The sequence below is a fragment of the Prosopis cineraria genome, unplaced genomic scaffold (assembly GCF_029017545.1).
Source record: "Prosopis cineraria cultivar Desert tree isolate PC_DT_omini unplaced genomic scaffold, ASM2901754v1 PC87, whole genome shotgun sequence".
NCBI lineage: Eukaryota > Viridiplantae > Streptophyta > Magnoliopsida > Fabales > Fabaceae > Prosopis > Prosopis cineraria.
Window position 1 is genome coordinate 27,338 of NW_026555414.1, and position 23,151 is coordinate 50,488.

General features: G+C 33.9%; 3 protein-coding genes across 4 annotated transcripts; 2 read left to right on the plus strand and 1 right to left on the minus strand.

The window, feature by feature from the left end:
* The first annotated feature begins 7,973 nt into the window (after positions 1-7,973).
* Positions 7,974-10,518, plus strand: LOC129295312 (uncharacterized). The gene is made up of 2 exons (XM_054933832.1): positions 7,974-9,310; positions 9,393-10,518. The coding sequence occupies exons 1-2, from the start codon at positions 8,133-8,135 to the stop codon at positions 10,234-10,236; spliced, it is 2,022 nt and encodes a 673-aa protein (XP_054789807.1). The 5' UTR covers positions 7,974-8,132; the 3' UTR covers positions 10,237-10,518.
* Positions 10,519-12,756: 2,238 nt separating this feature from the next.
* On the plus strand, positions 12,757-16,124 carry LOC129295315 (uncharacterized). Of its 2 annotated transcripts, none has more exons than XM_054933833.1 (10): positions 12,757-13,164; positions 13,375-13,452; positions 13,550-13,814; positions 13,909-14,135; positions 14,253-14,355; positions 14,842-14,942; positions 15,048-15,219; positions 15,300-15,470; positions 15,590-15,690; positions 15,811-16,124. In XM_054933833.1, exons 1-10 carry the CDS (start codon positions 12,922-12,924, stop codon positions 15,868-15,870), a joined length of 1,521 nt encoding a protein of 506 aa, XP_054789808.1. In that variant the 5' UTR covers positions 12,757-12,921; the 3' UTR covers positions 15,871-16,124. The 2 variants fall into 2 exon arrangements, with proteins under 2 accessions (XP_054789808.1, XP_054789809.1); XM_054933834.1 differs by having other exon boundaries at positions 12,928-13,164; positions 13,361-13,452.
* A 522-nt stretch (positions 16,125-16,646) lies between these two features.
* On the minus strand, positions 16,647-21,092 carry LOC129295316 (E3 ubiquitin-protein ligase MBR2-like). The gene is made up of 5 exons (XM_054933836.1): positions 20,284-21,092; positions 19,128-19,289; positions 17,468-17,566; positions 17,187-17,333; positions 16,647-17,086 (listed from the first exon to the last, which is right to left on the minus strand). The coding sequence occupies exons 1-5, from the start codon at positions 20,863-20,865 to the stop codon at positions 16,952-16,954; spliced, it is 1,125 nt and encodes a 374-aa protein (XP_054789811.1). The 5' UTR covers positions 20,866-21,092; the 3' UTR covers positions 16,647-16,951.
* Positions 21,093-23,151: the final 2,059 nt, after the last annotated feature.

Here is a 23,151-nt window from a genome sequence, read left to right on the forward strand (position 1 = left end):
ATTTTTTTTCATTTTTATTGACTTATATTTTATATTGATAAAATATTTGTATAAAATAAGTTGTCTGCTTATATTTGTAAATTCTAACATTAGTTTAATCATATATTTTTTTAAAAAAATTGTAATTTAATTTTAAAATTTTTAAAAAAAGGGGGGGGGGGTTGCAAGTTGGCCCATGACATTTTCCCAACCCGCCTGAAAAACAAGCTGATTTTGGTCCCCCCGCGTCAAATCAAAGCATGCCATGGGCCAACCAGGTACCACCTCTACTGGATGCGCTTTATTATTTATAACGTAACTGCCAGTCTGCCACATGAATCCTCACCAATTATCGACAACTGTCACATAAAGCTTTCGACCCAAAAAAACTGACACATAGATCTACTTTTAATTACGTGAGATAATAAAAATTGAAGTTGATTATTACACAAATATATACTATAAAATAATTTTTAACCATTCATATAATTTATAAAACCAACAAACAAAATAAACTTTGTTATAAAGATATAAACGATAAAACATGACAAGACAAAAAATAGGAGAAAAAAATAATGGAGGACAATTTCTTATTCATTTAGGGTACATATAATTTTAAATGTTATTAGCTAATTAATTAATTAAAAATATCTTTAATTTTGAAGGGAGAGATATTTGGTAAGTCAGGACAAATTTAAAAGTGAAATTAAGATTGCAAATAGTAATTGATGATTAAATTTATGATAAAGAATAAGATATTGAAGGGGAACATGTGCTGCTGTGACGTTGAGCTGGTGCTGCATGTACACATGCGAAAGTGAAAGAGAACGCACCATTTGATCTGCTAATTGTTTACATTAATAGAAATCACAAGACGTCCGAAGCTACATAAATTATTTAATACTTAGAAGAATCCAATACATTTCTCAAAATTTAATAACAACCGTAAGTATCAAATGAAAATCAAGGACTGCGTTGCCACGCAGATACGCAGATGGAAACAAATATCAAGTTCCAAAGTCTTATAAATTTCTCGTAACAATTTGACTTGAGACAATATAATCATAACACAATATAAATTATTATTAACTAATTTCTATTTTTTTAAAAAATTTGATTAAAATATTGATGTTTTAAAAAATTTTGCATCTTTCTAACTAACTATGTTCTTGAATATAATAAATATAATATTTAATTTATTTAAAGCACTATCCTTGATTACTTAATAAAGCAGTGGTGTAATTGAAAAAAAAATAACATTCATATAATATTCTATATTTGAATCAAGTAAAACTTCTAAAAAATAAAGTTAAAGTATAGTTTTACTCCTCTAATTTTATATAAGATTTTAATTTAACCTTTTAATTTTATAAAGTATATTTTTATTTCTTTAATCTTAACACTGATAATTTTAAATAATTATTTTTTGCACCACTTATTGTTATTTAAAAAAATAAACTCAATAAATCAATATTTGATAATATTTTATTAATATTTAAAAGTTTAATTTACAAATTTTTCGTGATAAAACTAACGGTGGTAGGATTAAATAATTGAAAATAGACTTTATAAAATTAAGAGATAAAAATAAAATATTATATAAAGTTAAAAGATTAAAAATATATTTTAATTAAAAAATAATTTATATGAGTACTGCTAATTTATTTCCAATATCAATGTACATGCAGTATTAAACATTTTGCTACTTTTAGTTGCACATTCTGTCACGTTAATTTGTTTCAAAAGCTCGGGCGATCTTTTCCATTTTTCCTTATACTGCTAATTTTATCATTCCAAAGCTAAGCTTTATTTTCCATGATCTAAAACATAGAATATTTTTCAGACAAAAAAAAAATAGAACATTTTTAACTATATAAAAATTAAGAAAAGGAATTAAAAATGGTTTGCATATTAAAAGATCATAAATGAGCAAATTATTCCTTAAATTTTAAGTAGAACTAACAATTAGGGTCAGCCTTTGAAGGATCGAGCCTGAAAAGCCTGAAATTACTTTAGGGCTCCTGATTTTCAAAAGCCGGCCTTGCTGGCCTGAGTCATAATATTTTTTTATTTTTTAATTTAAAAGCATAATAAATATACTTATAATTTAAAAAAAGATATTACATATAAAATTAAGTCTAAAAAATAAATTTAAGTAAATCTATAACAAATCTATAAAGTTTAAATATTCAAATTCAATATCATAGCAACGTTATTAAAATTGTGCACCGATTACAGGTATAAACAATAGGTTTAATATTATTTGAAAGAAGAGAACTTTGATATTTTTTTCAAAACATGTGAACTAATACTAAAAATTGATTCACTAGCCATAATAGTGATTAAATTATTAAGACAATTTGCAGTCATTCTTGAAAAAATTAGAATCGATATTGATTGTTCTTTCACCAATTCAATATCTAATTCTTTCAAATCATGAGACGTGATATTGATTTACCCAAATAATCCTTTAGTTCAGACTTGTCCATAAAAAAATCACACATACTTGTATAATTGTCTTGATAATCCTACATTATAAATTGTAAAGGATTAAAGAAATATCACTTAAATACTAATAAAATAAAATAAGATTAAAAAATAAAAAATTTAATTGACAAAGTATTTAAAATATATAAAAAATGCATCATCAAAGGTGATTTTGTTGTTGATAAAAGACCTAAAGTATGATAAATATTTGATTTTTTTAACTTTTACTTGAATTTTTTTTAATAATCAGGCCTAAAGGGTCAAGGGCCGGCTTTTCTTTAAGTGCAAAATTCATTTATACCCTCTAATTGAATGGCCCAGCCATTGTTTTAGGATTTAAATGTGCTGGCCCGAGGAGCTCAGCTCGTTTTGCTAACTATAACTTTAAGTCTAATAGTATCATTGGCTATATTGTGCACATTATTCTTTTAACTTCTAAAAACGGTATAATATGATTTCTGCCACTAACAAAAGTTAACTTTGACTATTAATTGATTAGAAAATAATTTTAAAAATTACAAAAAAATCCAAAAAAATTTAGTCATTTCCTTTTATTTTTTAAGTTATCGTTTGTAATTTTTGGGTCATCTATGTAATTTTTTTAATTATTTTCTATAATTTTAATTATTTTCTATTATTTTTTAATTAACAAGTGGTTAAAATTTGCTTTTGTTAATAACATGAACCATTTTGTACCTTTTTAAAAAGTTAAAAGAATAATTTGTACAGTAAATAAATTTAAGGTCTATGTTACTATTTGATATAAAATTCAGAGATAATTTGTCCATTTACTCTATATTAAATGTGAAAAAAATTATCACTGTTTTCAAAATTACTCAAAAATTAAATTTAATCTATCTTAATTACCTTTACTTTCTTTCTTATATAATCTATCTTTACAATAGAATTAATAAGGACATTTGTGAGAGAAAAAAAAAGAAATTAATGCTATTTATTTTTTATAAAGTACCTTATATTTTGGAGTAATGTTAAATTGGTAGAAAATATCTTCTTAATTTTGACCGGTTTTCTTGGTCATTTAAGATTAAAATCCTTAAGTATTGGCTAGGTAGGCCCCTTCATTTGTAGATTCAATTTCAATCTTTCTTTCATTTGCATCATCTTTGCCCTCTATGTATTGAACAATCAAAAAAGGAAAAAAAAATTAATTATTTAGTCCCTCATAGTTTTGACTCTGTTATATTTCAATCCTTAAATTTTGACTTATCATAACTCTATCTTTATAATTTTAACTCGATTATAACTTAGTCTCCTGAACTTTAATTTGATGCAACTCAATTTTTATAGTTTTAAATATTAAAATATTAGTCTCTATATTTCAAAAAAAATTATAAATATTAAAATTATTTTGAAATTTAGGACTAGTATTTTAAATTAAAATATAGGGATCATTATTTAAAAATTTTTAAATTATTAAGATTGAGTTGTAGTGAGTCAAAGTTCATAAATTAAGTTATGACTGAGTTAAAATTATGAAAGTTAAGTTATAACAAGTTAAAATTAAATGGTTGAGTTATAATTAAATTAAAATTGATTAAATGATTAATTAAAAAAAGAGAAAAAAGGCATACTAGAAGAACGCTGCCACTTGGTTAAAGCTGGATTTAACATCATATTAAATTAGTTGATAGTGCAATTGTTAAAAATAGCAAATATATGTGGCTGTCACAAAAGTTTGATATATTTCATGGGCCAGAAGGAAAATTTGATTCAAAGTTAGATATTCCCTTATTTTGAAATTTAAAAAAAACTATCATGTGTTTATTTATTTTTATTCATAAAAAATTATAAATTTTAAGAAGCTTTTATGTTTCACATTTTTTTAAATTGTCCTATGTAAAATTAATATTTACTTTTACAAGACAAATATATTTTATTAATTATATGAATAATTTAGTTCAAATTTTAAAATTCCAAACATAATTATTATAATACTCAATCAATTTTTTTTAAATTATATAAATTGATTATTTTTTCCTATATACTAGAGAGAGTATGGTTGCAATGGGCAAGGTCAGCAACAGCAAGGTATCATATCACCCTTGCCTTGCCTGATGTGCAGTTCAGGCTAACCTAATGTTGAATGTTCAGGCCAAGTTCAACCCAAAAAAAATTTCAATATAATATTAAGTTAAAATCAAAATTTAAATTTTAAAAGAGATTAAAAAATTATAATAATAAAAATGTCCAAAAAAATTATAAAACAATATAGTTCATAATAACTCCCAACCAAAAATGATACTGTAAAATAAATATTATATCATAAAAAAATTAAAAAATATCTTATATATTCGAGCTTGACTTGGCAGGCCAGGACTTAGCACATGCCTGCTGGTAGACCTGATGTGCTCAATTGTAGCAGACAAGGCGGGGTATCGTAGGAGTGAGTATTATACCAATATTGAGAAAAGAAAACATAAAAATATGCATCCAATGATGCCGATAACATGATTCAATTTTGGGATATGAATAATGGGAATTGTAAACTTCGAAACATAGGAGTCTTCAAACTGTTTTCCAGCAAGAAAGAAAGTTAATTAAAACTTAAAATTAAAGAGAATGTATTTTTAACTTTGTTCATTGAACCAGACTCTCCATCTAGCTGCCTCCATTGTTACAGCTTAGGAGCACATCCACAAATAGCAGAATGCTGATCTCAAGAACGCATATGGCCATCAGAATACCAGAAACTGGCACATCAACACAACATATTAAACTCACAAAATAATTTAATTATTAATTAATAGTACGTACTAAAACTGAATTAATAATTAATATAAATATATTACTCCACTCTTTTATTTTTGGCCATGTTAGTCCCCTGTAGTTGCTCTCTTGGATTGTGTTTCACTCAACTATTGCACCCTCCTCCAACGCAAATTATTATATTAAATATATATTTGTATATAAACAGTAATAGTACAGGTTTTATAGTTATTAATTTGTTTTTAATAATACCAACCATGGTTGGGAATAAATAACTCGATGTCCTTTAAGGAAGTCATATATTATTCAGATCTTGTGAATGAGAAAAATTACTTTCATTCAAACTTGATAGTGGTTAAATCCCAATCAATAATACTACTTACTTATGGATAATAACATAATCAGTCCCTATATAAAGGTTGGCAAAAAACAAAAAAAAGATAAGATAAGGGCCTATTTGGCAATCTATTTTGATAATAATTTTTTATTCTCCAAAATAAAAGAATAAAAAAATATGTTTAGTATATGTTTTTAAAAAGTGTTTTAAATAATAAAAAATAAAATATTATTCTGAAGAATAGAAAAATAAAAAAAAATTTCAAATGTTTTTAGGATTATCGTTTTGAAAAATGAAAGAAAATGAAAAAATATCTATTTTTATCATTTTTTTATTCTTAGAACATATTTTATAAAACACTAATTTTAAAATAATAAAATAAAAATAATTTCAAATAGTCCATAAATCTCTCTCTCTTTCTCCCTATAGATACCAACGGAGTTAGATATAAAGGAAAATAGCAATTAAGGACTTTTATATCAAATTTAGATTAGTTAAAGATAAATTATTATCAAAACTCAAATAAAAAATAAAATTGAATGAACTGTTATTAATTTAAAATTAATTATTATTAAAATTTAAATGAAGGCTTGTTAATAAAAAACTAATTTAAATTAATAAATATTTATTTAAGTTTTGATAATAATTAATTTTTAATTAATATAAATTTTATATAAAATCTTTAATTGTTATTTTTTTTCTAGAGATAAAGTGGCTCTAAGTTACGATGAGTGATCAAATCGTCCTATTCTCTGTTGATCATTTCGAAAGAGTATAGTCTGAGTCATTATGCTTTACACCTTTACGCACACAGGACAAAACTCGTCAACAATGAAATACAGTAGCTAGGTCCCTGGAATATTTTATTTATGTTTATAAAATTGATCAAAAAGATCCAAAAAAATTTAGTGTAAACTCTAAAATAAATGAGAAGGGAACAAAACTTCATAATAAACAACCACTCAATAATTCAAGCTGTAACTTAACAGGCTTTGCACAAGTGCCGATATATCACCCACGTGCCTCTGTTTTCCTCTATTCGCTTCACAAATCACAACTTTGACCATCTCTACCAATCCACTTTCAAGCTAAACCAAGCCCCAAATATGTCAACACCACACTCTGCAAGATACTAGTTCAATTTTTAACACAAGTTGATTTTTTTTTTGGGTCTTAAATATAAGGGAAAATCAGAGTAATTGATGTTTTTTTAAATTTAATCCCTTTTTATTTATTATCATTTAAATTCATAAACAACAATTATTATGATCATTAATTACTCAAAATTGAAAAGTTATATGTTCTCTCCTGTCCCCTGTATATAAGTTGTCTTATAGAAAGAATTTGTGGTCTTTTTTATAAGTAACCTTGTATTAAAAAGTGAGTTATTAATGAATTTCTTTTAGTTTTACCCTTTCACACTTTTTGATGAATAGAAAGTAAAAAATAACATGAGAGAGAAAATGCTTTCAAAGATTATGAATTTATTAAAAGTAAGTTAGGAAATTTCTTTTATTTTGATACAATATCAACAATCTAACTATCTCATCTCAGTTTTTGTAAAGTAGTTACAAACGACTCATAAAAAGGATCAAAAGGAGTATTCTTTTTTTTTTTTTTTTACAATTTTGAAGATATAATTAACATTTTTTATAAGTGCAAGATTTGTTAACTTGTTCTTATATTAAATATTGTAATAATATATGGTATGATCATGTTTACTTTCATGAAGCTAGAAGCAAACGCGTGCTAAAGATATAGTTGTAATGTCTTCTTCGTGAAAAAACAGAGAAAGAGTAACTTATACCCTTTACAATCTTAAATATTAGAAAATTTATGTAATTAATTAGTGCAATCTGAAAAAAATATTAAATAAGCGGCACAAAGAATATTGAGATCTCATATTTAGGATTAAAACAAATTTTTCAAATAAATCTTAAACTTAGTCCGGATGGAGTGATAATATGGCAAGCAAACTTTGGTCAAAATGTAATCCAGTGTCACTCTTTTCTCCCTGTTACGTAATCTGTCCATTATTTGCGTAATAGTATGAATGTGATATCATGTGAGATGTCACGTTTCGAGCATTACTGTTATAGAGTTGACTTCCTTCAGCATTCATATCTTAACTGATAAGGTGCTGGCAAGGGCCATCCTTTTGCAAGAAATCTGCAGAAAGATTTATCAGTTAAAATATCGAATGCATTCGTTGCTAATTACATACTTTGTTTCGTAAATTAATGAAATGAGCTTCTCTAAATATAGGCCAAAGGTTGAGCTTGAGCCTTGAAGTGATTCTCCGCCACTTCAATGGTGTGTAATCTATGGTCTGTTTTAAAACTGCTTTTTGCTCTTTGAAACTTGTCATTCAATACTTGGGAAATTAAATTAAAGCCATCTTTTAAAATTTAAAAATTCATAAGAGAATAACAAGCTGTGGCCTACTCAGCGTTCCATTGGGAGTATCCATTTGTGACTACTTTTCACTTATAAAGTCACAGAATGGAATTAGCATCAACCTATGAGAGTATCAGCTTCCACCAGTTCTCTCCGTTTCTCTTTCTTTTATTGAATTCCGGCCACACCAGAGGCACTGTCTCTGATGGATCCGCAGCCGCCGGCACCACCTTCAACGGCACCCCTCCAGGCCACTGCAGCTCCGACCACAACAAACGCTGTAAATAATCAGTTGATCTTCCCTGAGTCAGTGGAGAACTCTCCTCGCTCCCGCATTGTTGACAACTGGGTTGATGAGCCTCTCCCTCCTATTCCTGGAGCCAAGCTTCGTTTGATGTGCAGTTATGGCGGCCACATCATGCCACGTCCACATGACAAGACTCTCTGCTATGTCGGCGGCGACACCAGGATCGTCGTCGTCGATCGGCATTCCTCCCTGAAGGAGCTCTGTGGCAGGCTCTCTCGCACCCTGCTGAATGGCCGACCCTTCACCCTCAAGTACCAACTACCCCATGAAGATCTTGACAATCTCATAACAGTCTCCACCGACGAAGATTTAGAGAACATGATCGAAGAACACGAGCGTTTAACGGCGGCGGCTGCTCCTCCTAGGCCTACAAGGTTAAGGCTGTTTCTGTTTTTCTCTAAGCCAGAGTCCACAGTTTCAATGGGTTCACTCATTGATGATGCCAAGTCAGAGACATGGTTCGTGGACGCTCTCAACAACTCTGGGATTCTCAGCCGTGGCGCATCGGATTCTGCTACTGTTGGCGGCGGCGTCGTGAACCTTGATAAGGTTCCAGCTAATGATTCTAGCAACAATCTGGAGGCTCAGGCTACAGAGTTTCCGGTTGATAACAACAAACAGGTCAAAATTTTGCCAGATGTCCATTCCTTGCCTGACTCGCCTCTGGTGGACAACAGTTCATCATGTGGGTCTTCTTCTTCATCCCCTTCAATGGCTAATCTGCCTCCAATTCGGGTTCATGTTGATGAAACCGGTAACAGCAGGCTCCAGGAAGAACAGAGACCAGGGATTGAGGAGCAGTTAGCACAAATGACCTTTGGTGCTAATGGGATTAAGCAAGATGAAGGGTATGTTATGACTATGTTGTCTGCTCCTATGCCTACAATCCCTGCACCTATGACCATGGCATCACCAGCTTTGGTGACTGGTGAGAATATGAATCGGGTCATCTCTGATGACGAAAGATCAGATCAAGCAGTACCAGCAGGGCTTCGGAAGCCTCCTTTGCCTTTGCAGCTTGTGCAACCAAGGACCAGTGGTGGTTTAAATTTGCCTTCTCCAGATTCAGTGGCAAGGTACTGCTTTATTTTTGCATCTTTCCTTTTATCAACTTCAGTGTATACATTTATTCTTAATAATAATGATTTTTGTGCTCAGTGACAGTAGTGTTGCGTCTGCAACCTCTTTCTCAAGGGCTGTTTACTATCAGGACCAAGTACAAGCTGCATATGCAGATCAGAAAGCACCAACATTATCACATCCCAATAAAAGTGAACTATCAGATCACATTCCTGGGTACCAAAGAGAAGGAGTTCAGGATTCTAATTACACATTACGCTCACAGTTGGATCAAAGTCAGCAAATCCAGCAGCAGCAGCAGCAACAATTTGTTCATGCAAGTACCCATTATATCCCCCACCCTGCAGCTACAGGTCAAGTTCCAATGTCTCCATACTACCCAGTTTATACCACACCTTCACAACAGCAAATTCCTCATCCAATTAATCAGCAGTACCCAGTTTATGTAATGCCTGTAGGACACGCTCAACCATACAACATGGCAGTGCAACCCAATATAGCTGACCCTAGTTTGATAACAACATCAAGCAGGCCATTAATACCCCAAAGTGTTGCTGGCACTCCACCTGTTTACCCCACCAAGCCTGCCACAGCTTCCATACCTGAGGTGGCTCAGACTGTTTACAAAGCACCTGTGCCTCCCACTCCGGCATTCGTTCAAATGCCTTCTGGGCAATATCAGCAACAACAGTTTGTGGGTGTGCCTCAGATCCATCACCAACCACAGTCCATAGCAGTTGCTTCCTCTTCTGCTGCTGCTCATCCTCCTGTTTCAACAACTAATTATGGTTATGATTATAGTGGACCTGCACAAGAACAAGCATACTACATGCAACAGCAGCAAGCTACTCCTTTGCCTTCTCAATACCAGTCCATGACCCCTGCGGCTGCGGCGGCACTTTCAGATGCATCTACGCAATAATTTCCTGCAGAGAGCATTCAGCAGCCAAACAGAACTACATAGCCATTAGGGGTTGGAACATCGCTTTCAATCTTTAGTAATGGAGATACTTTAGGTTCCTACAGAATCTTCATAAGGATTAGTTTGTGTTTAGTTTTCTTTTCTCATTCCACCACTATTATCTCCATATGAAAAATGAATGCAGCGTGAGATCATACATTGCAAATCTAGTTTTTCTTTGTCTTTTTTTTTCTGGATCACAGAAATTCATTTCAATAAGGCAAGCTATTGCCGTTAGATTTGTTTTCCGGTGACAATTCCTCATCAGCATTGTTACTTGTGTTGTGTGGAGTTGAAAAGTCACTTTGGCAATTTGTCTTCCTCTAACAAAAACACGAGATTTCAGAAAACTTCAATAGTTTGATTTTCTCTGCAGTTTTGCCCTGTCTACAGCAGAATCTGAATTTCCTAGCAAAGAATAATTTAAAATGAGCATCTCGCGTAGGATATTAAAGTAGTCAATAAACTTATTCCCTTGACCATAATATAAAATATTTTTTAAAAGTTTTACTTGTTTCAAAGTATAAAATATTTAATAATTTTTATAATTATTTTTTCAATTATATCTTTGCTTTTTCTATAACTTTTTTTTAAATAATGCATTAAAATTTTAATTATTATTATTAAAGTACTTTTATAAATGGTTTAATAAGAGTAAAAATAAAAAGATGTATATTTTTTTAAGAAATTAAGATTTCAACTAATATTTTTAATAAATCATAAATTAATTATTAATATCTTATATTTTGATCCGGAAGGAGTAAATTTCAAGGTTAGATTGTGAAATAAATCTTTCTATTGTTTTTTTTTTTTTGGGGGCAGTTTGGAATAAAACCATTTATCAAATTGTAAGAAAATATGAGCCGTTGACAGAAAGACACCCACCATCTCTGCCTCTCTTGGCCCAAAATCCCAACTCTTGCTGAAGCGCTTAAATTTTTTGACAAAAGATTTCTGAAACGCTTCAATTCAAGAGATATTGCATCTTTGCAAAAGAGATGGTCTAACCATTTTTTGTTGCATGAGTACGGTATCTCATATTTTTTATCAAGATTAATTTAGTCAGCAGCTTGCAAATACCTCTCTAAGAAGCATGTCTTCTACTTAATACGAAAGAAAATATAGCTGATTGTTTTCATATATTTGTATGTAATTTTTTTTTAAAAAGTAATTTGTGAGTTTCTCATTGGTGAGCATGCCACCTACGTATGTAATACAAAAGAAACTATGGCTTGTTATTTTGTTACATTTGTATGTAAATTTTAAAAAGAATAATTGAAATTTTATCAAAGCTTTATTCTTTTGGCCTCGCCCCAAATGGAAGAAGGGAAGGCCAAGAGTGGGAGACACACCCTACGTATTGACGCTCCGTTCGAATTCATGACCTTTCTCAACAAATGGAGAGTGACGTTGCCATAGGATAACGGGGCCATTTATGGTCAGAGCAAACGTTTAGAAGGCAAAGATATCTTTCTATTAAAAAAATATATAATATTTTTAATATTTAGGACATAATTATTATTTTTTTAAAGTATTTTTATTTATTATAAAGTGTTTAATAGAAGTAAATATAAAAAAATAAAATTAATTTAAAAATAAATAATTATTTTATTGAAGAGTGAAATTTAATTAAAAATATTTTATATTTTTTAACAGTATTTGATAAGCTTGAAAACGCACGGCTAGAGTGGTTGTTTCCCGTCACCATCACAGTCGAAGTTGGATCTCTCCAATGGAGACGTGCATTGGGCAAATATCATTCCGTGACATTTTGTGTATAATTTAAAAGTATATATTGATCAAATTAAATTTTAAAACAAAAAATATTAGTATTTAACACATAAAAATTGAAACGGTGATTGAACTAATCAACTAACTATCTTAAAGGTTAATAATTAAAATTATACTCGAATCGTAGTTAAATTAACATGAATAAAATATTTTATTAATGAACAATTGTTTAATGATTCAACTTGCTAAGTTGATATGAATTTTCACATTATACTAGTAACTTTTATTTAAATTTAAATTTAAATTTATTCTAATTAACTTACGAGGTTAATGAAAAATAATTAAATTATTAATGTTATATAAAAAAATATCAATTCATCTTTTCCACCACGCCACGCAATTTCTTGCATTCACAATAAAAAACCATTTTTAATCTTCTTCTTATCCGATGAATATCAAAGGACCCACTTCAATCATTTTTAATCTTCTTCTTATCCGATGAATATCAAAGGACCCACTTCAATCTTCATAGAAGACTAATCTATGTCTCCTTTTTTTTTTTTTTGGTGTAATAAGACTAATCTCTTTCGATGGTGAAGAAACGCGTAAAAACAAAGAGTTAAATTAGACTGGACAGGTAGTGATAAAAGTGATAAATTGATAATTCGTTAAAAAGAAACGTGTTCATAACAGGAATTTTCCCATTTCCCCACTCTTTTAAGTTTCAACGTCTTCAAATAACTTCCCGCACAGACCGACCTCGCATCGCATCGCATCGCATCGCAATCATGTATAAATCCAGAAATTTTAGACTCCATCCAAAACTAATCCTAACATGCGGGGGTTTTTAACTTCTTATTTTTCAAAGGCTAAAATCAACGAATTTTAAGCTTCATTGCCCCAACACCAAAAATCATGCTTCTTAACCGCATTAGCCATGGATTTTGCCACCTTGACCCCAATCTGGAGGCTCTGAGTTTTGCCCGCCGGAGGGTGTCGGTGCCGTTCCGGGCGAGGCCTGTGGCATTTCTTAATTGGCTTCGGGGGAGGAAAAACGATAAGCGGCGGTCGTTATGCACCGCCGACGAGCTTCACTATGTCCCTGTTTCCGACTCCGATTGGAAGCTCGCTCTCTGGCGCTACCTGCCTTCTTCCCAGGTTCTCTCTATCACCTTCTCCGTTTTGTAATTTCAATCTGGCACTTGGATTATTCAACTTTCTTTGTTCCTGGGGATCTTAGAATTCCATTATTTGTTTGAAAGTTGCTTCATTCAGCTCTCTTTCGATAATTCATCAGAGAAAACCGAAATTCGTGATGGTTTCGTTTGAAAGTAATGCAAAAAAAAAAAAAAAGAACTTTATTTTCAGGCACCTACCAGGAACCACCCACTTTTATTATTGTCAGGCGTTGCAACCAATGCTATTGGCTATGATCTCTCCCCCGAGGTAGCCCTTTCCTTTTAAACGCCAAAACTTGACGACCTTTTTCTTTATTATGAATTCATCATTAGATCTTTTGTATAACCAATATATTTGCTTTCAGTCTTCATTTGCTCGGTTCATGTCTGCACAAGGATTTGATACATGGACCCTTGAAGTTCGTGGTTCTGGATTAAGCACGCGCGGAGGTGACTCAGAGGAACATATGAACGACCTTGGAGCTTCGTTTGTCTCAGAAACTCCTTCCATGAAAATCAGAGAGTCAGAATATGAGATAGTAACTAAATATGGGGAACTACCACCAACACCGAAGATGATGGATGTCTCTACAAGATTATCCAATAAATTTTCAGACGTTATCAGTGGGGGTCGGTGTCATACCCTGGAGAGCTTCTACGTCTTACTATCTACTGATTTTATGTTTAAAATAAAACTAACAAAATAAATCCTTTTTTCCCTCAGATTTGCGGGGAATGAGGCAAAATTCTACTATTGCTAGTCAAATCAGGGATTTGAAACGTCAGCTTCAGACTACTACTGGAGGGGATCAGCCATTATTCCCAGCGCACGTTTTGGAGCTGCAAGAACGTCTTATAGCCTCCATGCAGGAATTTCAGGAACAACTTGAGCTGGTTACGAATAATGATTGGGACTTCGACCATTACCTGGAAGAGGATGTGCCTGCTGCGGTGAGGTGACATTCCTTCATGATAATTATGTATATATTCCAACAAGTTGTAGTATATATTTATAGTAGTATTGATTCATAAGTTTGTCATTGATATTGTACTTCTGCTTCGCATTAGATGGAGTATATAAGGAATAAATGCCAACCGAAGGATGGAAAAGTGCACGCTATTGGTCACTCAATGGGGGGTATCCTGTTATATGCAACTCTCTCACGCTGTCGTAAGTTTTGCTGAATTGCCTTTTCATTTACTTTCATGCTTCTGTGAAAGAACCATCAAAATTAAATTTTCTCTGCATTTCGTGCACGCTTGTCTACACAGCATGGTTCATGATCTGACTTGAACCTCAGCTGTATCTCGCACCTTTCAGTAGCTGCAAACCCAGCCATAAGCCCTTACGCGTCATCTTGGGCCCAAAATGCTTAAAAAGACTGGGAAAACTGTTTTCCATTTGGCCTTGGAAGAAACAATACTCTGGACCTAACAAGTACTTAAGAACATTGAGTTTGTGAATCAATTCACTTGTATAACTGTCATCTAATCCATTTATTTCCCAGGTGAAACTGTGTTCATATTCAAACTCAACAGTGTAATGCCTGTGATTAGAATGATTCAAGTGTTGAGGGATGTTGGTTATTTTTGTGTTTCAAAATCTTATTACAAAGAATGTAAACAATAGTGAAGTTCTTGATGTTTGCAATTTCAGGTTTTCTTGGAAAGCATTCTGGGCTGGCATCAGTTGTTACATTGGCATCGTCACTTGACTATTCACCGTCAAGATCATCTCTCAAGTTGCTTTTACCACTGGCAAGTGATAAATGAAACTGTGATGATGCATTTTTGTTTTCTCCAATGATGTCTCTCTAAGTTTAACATTATAATAAATTAAGTAAATCAGTTCTTCATTTGCAGGCGGAGCCTGCTCAGGCATTAAAGATTCCTGTTATTCCAGTAGGGCCAATACTTGCTGCCGTTTATCCTCTCGCGAACTATCCTCCTTATGCTTTATCATGGCTAAATTATCAGATTTCGGCTCAAGAAATGGATCAAAAGCTGTTCCAAAAACTTGTTTTGAACAACTTCTGTAAGTGCCATTGCAGCCTACACATACTCCTGCATAATCTATATCCCAACTTTTAAAAGACTGAATCATAGAAATGGAAGGTACAATACCTTCTAAGCTTCTCTTACAGTTAAAATCAGTTTTCGAGAAGGGTGGTTTATGTGATAGGAGTGGTACTTTCTTCTACAAAGAACATCTCCCAAAGAGCAAGGTGCCTATCTTAGCAGTCGCTGGTGACCAAGATCTAATCTGCCCTCCCGAAGCTGTATACGGTATGTGGAGTTGAAAAAAGCTGTTTAGATATTATGTTTTTATCGAAGAACATATGTCAAACATAAAAACTGTACCTAACTTTAGTTTTTTGACGGATGTGATCACATATATGAAACAGAAACGGCTAAGCTTGTTCCTGAAGACTTGATTACCTATAAGGTTTTTGGTGAGCCCGGAGGTCCACACTATGCCCACTATGACTTGGTGGGGGGTCGTAAGGTGAGATTATATTTGATTTTTCTTTTTTTATGAGACAGGGATTGCATGTAATCTGACCAATTGAGTTTTTCATTTGAAGTAATTTCTTATTGGTGTCACTTTTTCCCTGTTTGAATGCAGGTTGCAGATCAAGTGTATCCATGTTTAATAGAGTTTCTCATTCACCATGACATGGATTAGCCCATTTCTCCTCTTAGATGACATGCGCATCTTTTCTTTCTTTTTTAACTATACTTCAAAAAGATGACAGGATCAGTTCTTTGCAGAGAAGATACCCCTTCGAGATCCTGTGTGTGTGTGTGTTTTATATAATATATGATCCAAGGCAAAGAAAGACTTTCCGTTGTATATATTATTAGCCCAACCCAACACTTGAAGTCCATAAAGTTGTAAAGAGAACGTGAATGACATTGAATATGAAGCACTTACAAACACATGTTGGTCCGCGTGCGCACACGTGTGTGTATATATATATATATATATATTTCTTCGCAAGCTTGTCTGAACGTTGTTTTATATGTTTTCATGCCAAACACAAATTTATCTTTTCAAGTCTTTTGCTTTATCCTTTTTATCATTGTTGTTTAAGCATTTCGGTATGTTACGTCATATGCATGAATAATACGCTTGAATGTTTCATAGATATATTTGCCTTGTCTTGCTGTGATTTTCTTCCAAGGTAAAATTCATCATGTTTGTGAAAGATTGGTAATAGTTCATTCTGTTATACAAGAAAAGTTTTGGTCCCCACCAAGTCGTCTGTCACTTTCGTGTTAGAGCTCTTGTGCGTGACTTTCATGACATTATTGATCTTCAAAGGTAAAGCATGAAATAAAGTTGTACCGCTGGGAACGGTGAAGAGATGCTTTTTTCTTTTTCACAAAACAGATGAGAGTTCTAGCCATCTATTTAATCGTCAGTCGCAGATTCTGAGAGAGAGAGAGAGAGATTAGTGATTTCATTATGACGTATAGCCTGCAATGACCATCTCCATTTCCAGAATCACAATCCAATAAACAAATATTACCAAGTCAACGCAAGGCGTATAATTTTGGTAAGTCCAGTCATCATTGACAAATAACATAATGCCAACTCACAAAGCAGACCAAAAGACTCAAGATGGGATGAAATGAAGATTGAAAGCAAAGAATGGAATCTTGCTTATATTAGATATGAAAAACTATACACCAACTTCAGGGTGAATATATGGCTGTTTTTCTTTAAAGGCGGAAAAAGGGGGGGGGAATCAGGGTCATGTTTCCTAGTGACGAACCACAACTTCTTGCTTACAGACTGGGCAGAAATTTTTCTGTGCAAGCCATTGCCTTATGCACTCAAAGTGATAGTTGTGTTCACAGTTTAGCTTCCCCACCTCATCATCTCCTTCATATTCTTCCTGTTCACAACCCATATAGATCTCATTATATATATCGTTTCAGTTCACAACGTATGACACTGACAAACCCTTCAAGCTGTAGTGCTTTTTGCTAACTCACCTGACAAATGCTGCACTTTTTGTTAATATGGTGCTTCAATGATTCACTCAAAAATGGATATTGAACTTTCCTTATGTGGCATCCTATCTCGTCTTCTTTAAGACCAGTGTTGACATAACCAATTTTCTCTTCAAGCTCAAGCAGTTGCTGCAGGCCACAGAAACCAGAAAGCATTTGACAGAACATAAGTCATAAGACGAAGATATTCAGGCACCCAAACAGCTAGCAGAAATATTATTACACTTGAAAAATTGAGAGAAAGAGAGACAGCGAGCGCCAACCTCATAAGACATGTTATCAACATCAAGTCTCCAGTCTCTAAATTGGTCATGTGAATCTATTATCCCCCCCATTAGCAGACCTCCTTGAAGCATCATTATCTAAACAGGTCCAGCAATAATTACAAAAACACATATGAAGGATCAGACATGTTGATAAAGACTAAAAAAACATAGATGGAACAAAATCTAGCTATAAATCAGAAACGGTTAAGAAATACATAACAAATTAGCAATAAACCTAACATAAGACACCCATTGTCATGGAAGCATTAAGCATATAACGGATATTGCTCTTCATGCTACGTCCATGATTAAATATTTAGGTTCCATTCAACTGACTAAAATCTGCCCCTCATGTTAGAGATTATGCATTAACTTGAGTTGTTGTGATCAAGCATATCACGGGAAACTGACCCATTCATAATTATCCAAAAATAGTGAAAATGGTAACTATGATTTAACAAAACAAAAGGTGCCCTCCTGTGTATTGTTTCTTGTTAATCTTTTAGAACACGGTTAATAAACTCCAAATTGTTTTGCTTTCAACAAATTTCGGTTGTCCAAGTCCAGCCCTACTACATCAAAATGCAAAATTGGTTCATTCTAATTTGGGATTGAATACTACGAGGTAGAACCATAGAGGTTGTATGCATAAGAGATTTTAGTCTTGCAAATTACATGGGAGCCAAGTCTAAAAATAGTAAAATACCATAGCCTTCGTAATATAAAGGGTCAAATCAACTGGTCTTTTTGACTCCACTAATCTAGAGGCCAAATATTCACAGAAAAATCTGCAACCAGATCGCCACAAATTCGCACACAAACACATCATACTTGGCCTACAGTACTAAACTGATTTCAAACTCATCAAGTTTTAAGTCAATCGGCAAGCTTCATTCTTTATTCCAGGCTTATTCCGACCGTGTTTCTCAATGGCATGAAGTAGATCAATGGCTATGTACAGTTACTTTATGTACATCAACATGTCCTGACTCATCAACCAGAAAAGCAAACTCCAATTCAATGTATATCAGTTCTAGTAAGAGCTGAATGCCAACATAATGATTGATGAACTAAGCTGTCAACCTCTCAATGAGATGAACCAAAACCTTCAAATCATTCAATCACATAGCTCTAAGAGCTATTGCTTAACCTCCCTTCCACCAATATCATCCCATCAACCTATGTGCATATGCAGAGAACGCCTTCTCCAACAGATCATTGCCTTTTAAAAACCAAAGTCCATAAAGTCACGTCTACTACCTGAAAACCAGACCTCGGTGCCGTTTACCATCTCATGTAGGATAATTGGCACTTTTAAGCTTTCATCATCCTTGTGGTACTGTCCATCTCATTTCAGGTAAAAAAAAAAAATGCAGCCTAACACATTCATGTTACCCTTTCTAGCTGGGCAACATGCATACATGCAAATCATACACGAATTCATCCTTCTCTACAATAGAAATAACAAGGCATGTTGAAGTATATTTCCGACCAAAATCATAACAGGCACATTCCAGGTAGTAGTAAGTCAGATTATGAAAGACATATTCCAGTAATCAAATCCAAATTCAGAATTTTCAACTTTTATTTCCTCAAAGAAGGGGAGGAGAATCTGATAAACAATATAAGATGAAGAATGCAAAAAGCCTGAACCAACCTCAGCAAAACCTTCAGACGAAGGATGTCGAACAGGACGATAATATCTTGAAGTTCCATAGGAATCAGGAGCAGGAGGGCGCGTTGGGAAGATATCAGGATCATTATCCAGAAAAGAGATGGTTTCTGGGTTCACTGTTCGTCTTCCAAGATAGGATACACGCTGACAACATTTATGAACCATCATCAGGCCCTGAAGAAATCTCCCAATCCAAAACAGGATATACAATACCACACATGAAATCAAAATATCAGCTAATCCTTTAAACATCTATCAACAACTCAATATTTCTCTTCTTCATTCACACAATAAAAACCTTATAATAATCCTATTTCCCGGGCCGTTCCAAAGTACTTAAAAGTTTTCGTCTGGCGTCCTTAACTAGAAAAGAAAGTAAATGCGTGTACGCGGCTGGATCCGCCGGTTGGTACTACTAATACGTCATTAGGCTGAGAATATTATCATCAGCGGCCGTAGTTGACCAAGCCTTATAATACAAGCCCGTCCAAGGAATCGTTTTTCAAACTTGTCGACTTTTTTTTTTTTTTTTGGGATCAACTTGACGACTTTCATTATATTTGAAAAATAAAAAATAATTTGACCTACAATTTTATGCTCGGTAAATAAAAGATGGAGATGCCAGATTCTGTTTTGTTTTTATTAAAAAAAAAGTCGCACAGCACATTAAAATTCACAGAAAGAAAACCAATCCCCCTTATCCTGTTGTGTAATGAAGAAAGTGAAAAACAAAGGCCAAGACATGATAGGAATGGGGTCTCCATTATCATGTTCATATTTGAAATCTAAACAAAAAGTTAAAAATTTTTATATTGCGTAAATGAGGGATGGTTATGCTAGTTACTGGGGAAAAAAAAAGAAAGGCATTAAACGATGAAGTTGGAAGAGGAAGAAGAAGACCGATCCTTCGTCATCTTGATGAATGATGAAGAAAGAAACAGATAGACCAGAAGGAAGAACTTATCAACTCCTAATGCTGACAAGATAATACATTTCCCATTAGGAACTTAGAAGGTGAACATTACACAATCACAAAAAACAGAGTTAAAGAAGATTGTAAGATTAGGTTAAAGAAGAGTGAAGAATAAACAGAGGAAGGATGCTGAATCATCATGTAGAAACTAAGAAACAAGAATACCTCTCTGTGAGTCATCCTCTCCACATCAATCTTCCCTCTCGCAGAAACATTCTTCCTCGCCACGACGCAATCAACAGAGGCGGCAGCATCTGCTGAGAACCCAAGGCCGGGACCACACCAGACGTCTTGAAAATCAACGCAGTTAGCAGAACCAGAACCATCAAGAACCCCAGGACAGGTCTTGGCGCTATTTCTTTTGTGCTTCTTCTTCCTAGCCTTCTTCCCTTGCCAGTCCGCCGACGTCCGAATCACCGCCGGAACCGAAACCTGCTGCGACGCACCGGCCGTGCATCCGAGTCCCCTGAAGGTTGCAGCGGCCGAGAAGTTGTTCTTCTTCTTGCCACGGCCACTACCACTGCCGCCGATGTTGATGCCGTTGCCCTGTATACTTTCATTCGACGCGTTGTTAGAGAAAGTAGAGAGAAGAAGAGACGAAATGGTTGATTTGCAGCGAGTGGACTGGATTATCGAAGGGATTGCAGGGTTCGGATCTGCTTCTTGAATGAGGTGACCAAAATGACTCCTTGGTCTTCTCCATTTTATCTGTTCTGCAGTTGCCGAAGCGTCTGAAACAACGGGCATGATGATTCACAAGAGAAACAGAGAGAATGGAGGGATTCAAGTCTGTTGCAGAGAGAAGATGGAAGAAGTAAGAAGCAGAGAGGAAAAGAATTGAAAATTTTAACCGTGGGGTTGGCTTTGTTTGAGAGGTTAGGTGGGCTATGATTTGTCTTGTTGCTGGAATTGTAGGCATAGCAGCCTGAGAGGCTCTGGAATCTGTGACTATCTTTTGCTTCTTTTTGTGCCTCTTAAGCTATCAATCCGACGCTTCTCATCACAAGAAAAGTCGAAAGTCACTTGCTTTCCCTCCACACTCCCACCCTCCTCGGCGCACAGTGTCACGAGGTTAAATTAGGAAAAACACCTTAATGGATGACAGTGCCATGGACGGACGAAATATTATAAAAACAAAATTAATAAAAAAACAACACCACACGAAAAAGTCAGATTTCAGGACTCCATTTCAAAGGGTCCCACAGAGAAATCACGATTCACAAGGTCATAAACCACATGAGTGTATTGGGATTATAGCCATCATTTAATTTACCACCTCCCTGAATTCCGCTCGACAAGGAATGTCTTCCTCGTCAAGCATCCTTTTTCGCTTTTATCATCATATTTAAAGCACTAGCATTGAGGTTCATGGCGTTTGCACTCTTCAGCCAGAAAACATTAAAAAATCGATCAAGATCGTGTTTTTGGCCCGAGGGATCATTTTTCTCGTGTCACATTCTACTGGGTATTGGACTGTTGGGTTGTAATTCGACCGTCATGGGTACATACATGATACACCAACCGGAAAAATCGGCAGAATTAAAAAATGAAAGCCAGTGACCTTTGAGAGATCTCCATTCTTGGTTTAAATAAAAGTAATGACATGATCTGAGCTTACTACCTGTTATGTTAATGACCCTTGAACCATATGATGGCGTGGTTCCCAACAAAAATGTTTTTGGGTTTTCACCAAAATACATGGCTTCTTAAGAGTTTCAAGTTTCAAGTTTCAAGTTTCAAGCTTACGAATCTTCGAAACGTGATGGGGATAAATGCATAAAATAACCTTGGAATTGAAGCTGTAAAAAAGGGTAAAGCACAAAGGCAAAAGAACAAAACAAGACAGCACAGTAAATTCATGGACCTTAGCTTGGTGTTGTCGTCGGCTTGTTCCTGTTCTCTCTCACATTACTGGAGTCACAGTGAGACGCATTGATTCGTAATGAAGATTGGACCACATGTTAGCGTTATTGGGGACAAAAGAACAATTTGGGAAGCGAGGTAGAAAGATAGACGAAATAAAACAGCCCTTCCTTGATTCATTAAAATTTTGTTTATATTAAATGTTCTGCCTCAGACTCAACTTGATTCTCGAAGTGGTTGTTGATTGGCTTGATGAAGCAATTAAAGCACTGGTTAAAAAGTTAAACCATCAATGGCGTGATTGCCTGCAAAATGCAAATTCAGAATTTGAACGCTAAGTATATTCTCCTTTTTCCTCTTCTTGCTTTGGTATAACTCACACGGTTAAGAAAAGGATTAGATATTTAGACATACATAATCAGATATTAGTGGACACGCAGGTTTTTAACAGAGGAATTCAACATATAGTAGGAGTCACATGATGATTCATCAATCCAGTTAATGCTGAACTGTACTACTCTACTAATACTACTATTAATCCTTAATAGCTTCAATAATTTATGAAAGCTGTGATTAAGTTGTCCTCGACAACGCTTGATTTGTCATCAGGACAATAATTAAGCCATTAGGTGAGTGCATTCTGTTTCTGGTATCTCAAAGGTTCTTAGACAATCACAGTTTTTTTTTTCCCTTAGATCAATAATTAATTGGTTCCGTGATATATACCAAATTAGTTTGAATTAGTGGCTCAAAGGTAGCAATCATACTGATCATAGAAAAGGACGAATTTTAATTTCTTTCTGTTTGACGATGCAGAAAGAAACTAGGTTTTGTTTTTAATTAAATTAATTAATTAGAGAACACAGTGGGCTTCTCTAACTTTGGAAAAGCTAGGATATGAATATGATGCTTAATTTTTTTAGGCCATGAGCTATGATGCTTGATTAAGCACATTAACAGGTTCATGATTGTTTAAGAAGGTCCAATGAGATTAAAGCTTTGGCACTGAGCCAAAAGTTGCGTGACATGAAATTTAAATGCAGACAGATCATAGTTTGATTTAAAGTAGCATCACATTCCGGCGATTCAGAGTAGAGTCAGCTCATCATCTGCTTTCTCAGGAGCACATTACAGAGCTCAGAGCTGTACCTTAATGGATGATGACGAGGG

What these genes read in the sequence shown, in the direction of transcription:
- LOC129295315 (XM_054933833.1), top strand. Translation starts at nt 12,922, where the DNA reads ATGCTTCTTAACCGCATTAGCCATGGATTTTGCCACCTTGACCCCAAT. An exon ending in TCAAGTTGCTTTTACCACTG is followed by an intron (nt 14,943 to 15,047) that starts GCAAGTGATAAA and finishes CTTCATTTGCAG; the next exon opens with GCGGAGCCTGCTCAGGCATT. An exon ending in ACTTGTTTTGAACAACTTCT is followed by an intron (nt 15,220 to 15,299) that starts GTAAGTGCCATT and finishes TAGAAATGGAAG; the next exon opens with GTACAATACCTTCTAAGCTT.
- LOC129295312 (XM_054933832.1), top strand. Translation starts at nt 8,133, where the DNA reads ATGGATCCGCAGCCGCCGGCACCACCTTCAACGGCACCCCTCCAGGCC. An exon ending in TCTCCAGATTCAGTGGCAAG is followed by an intron (nt 9,311 to 9,392) that starts GTACTGCTTTAT and finishes TTTTGTGCTCAG; the next exon opens with TGACAGTAGTGTTGCGTCTG.
- LOC129295316 (XM_054933836.1), bottom strand. Translation starts at nt 20,865, where the DNA reads ATGCCCGTTGTTTCAGACGCTTCGGCAACTGCAGAACAGATAAAATGG. An exon ending in CGTCTGAAGGTTTTGCTGAG is followed by an intron (nt 17,567 to 19,127) that starts GTTGGTTCAGGC and finishes GGACCTGTTTAG; the next exon opens with ATAATGATGCTTCAAGGAGG. An exon ending in AAAAGTGCAGCATTTGTCAG is followed by an intron (nt 17,087 to 17,186) that starts GTGAGTTAGCAA and finishes GGTTGTGAACAG; the next exon opens with GAAGAATATGAAGGAGATGA.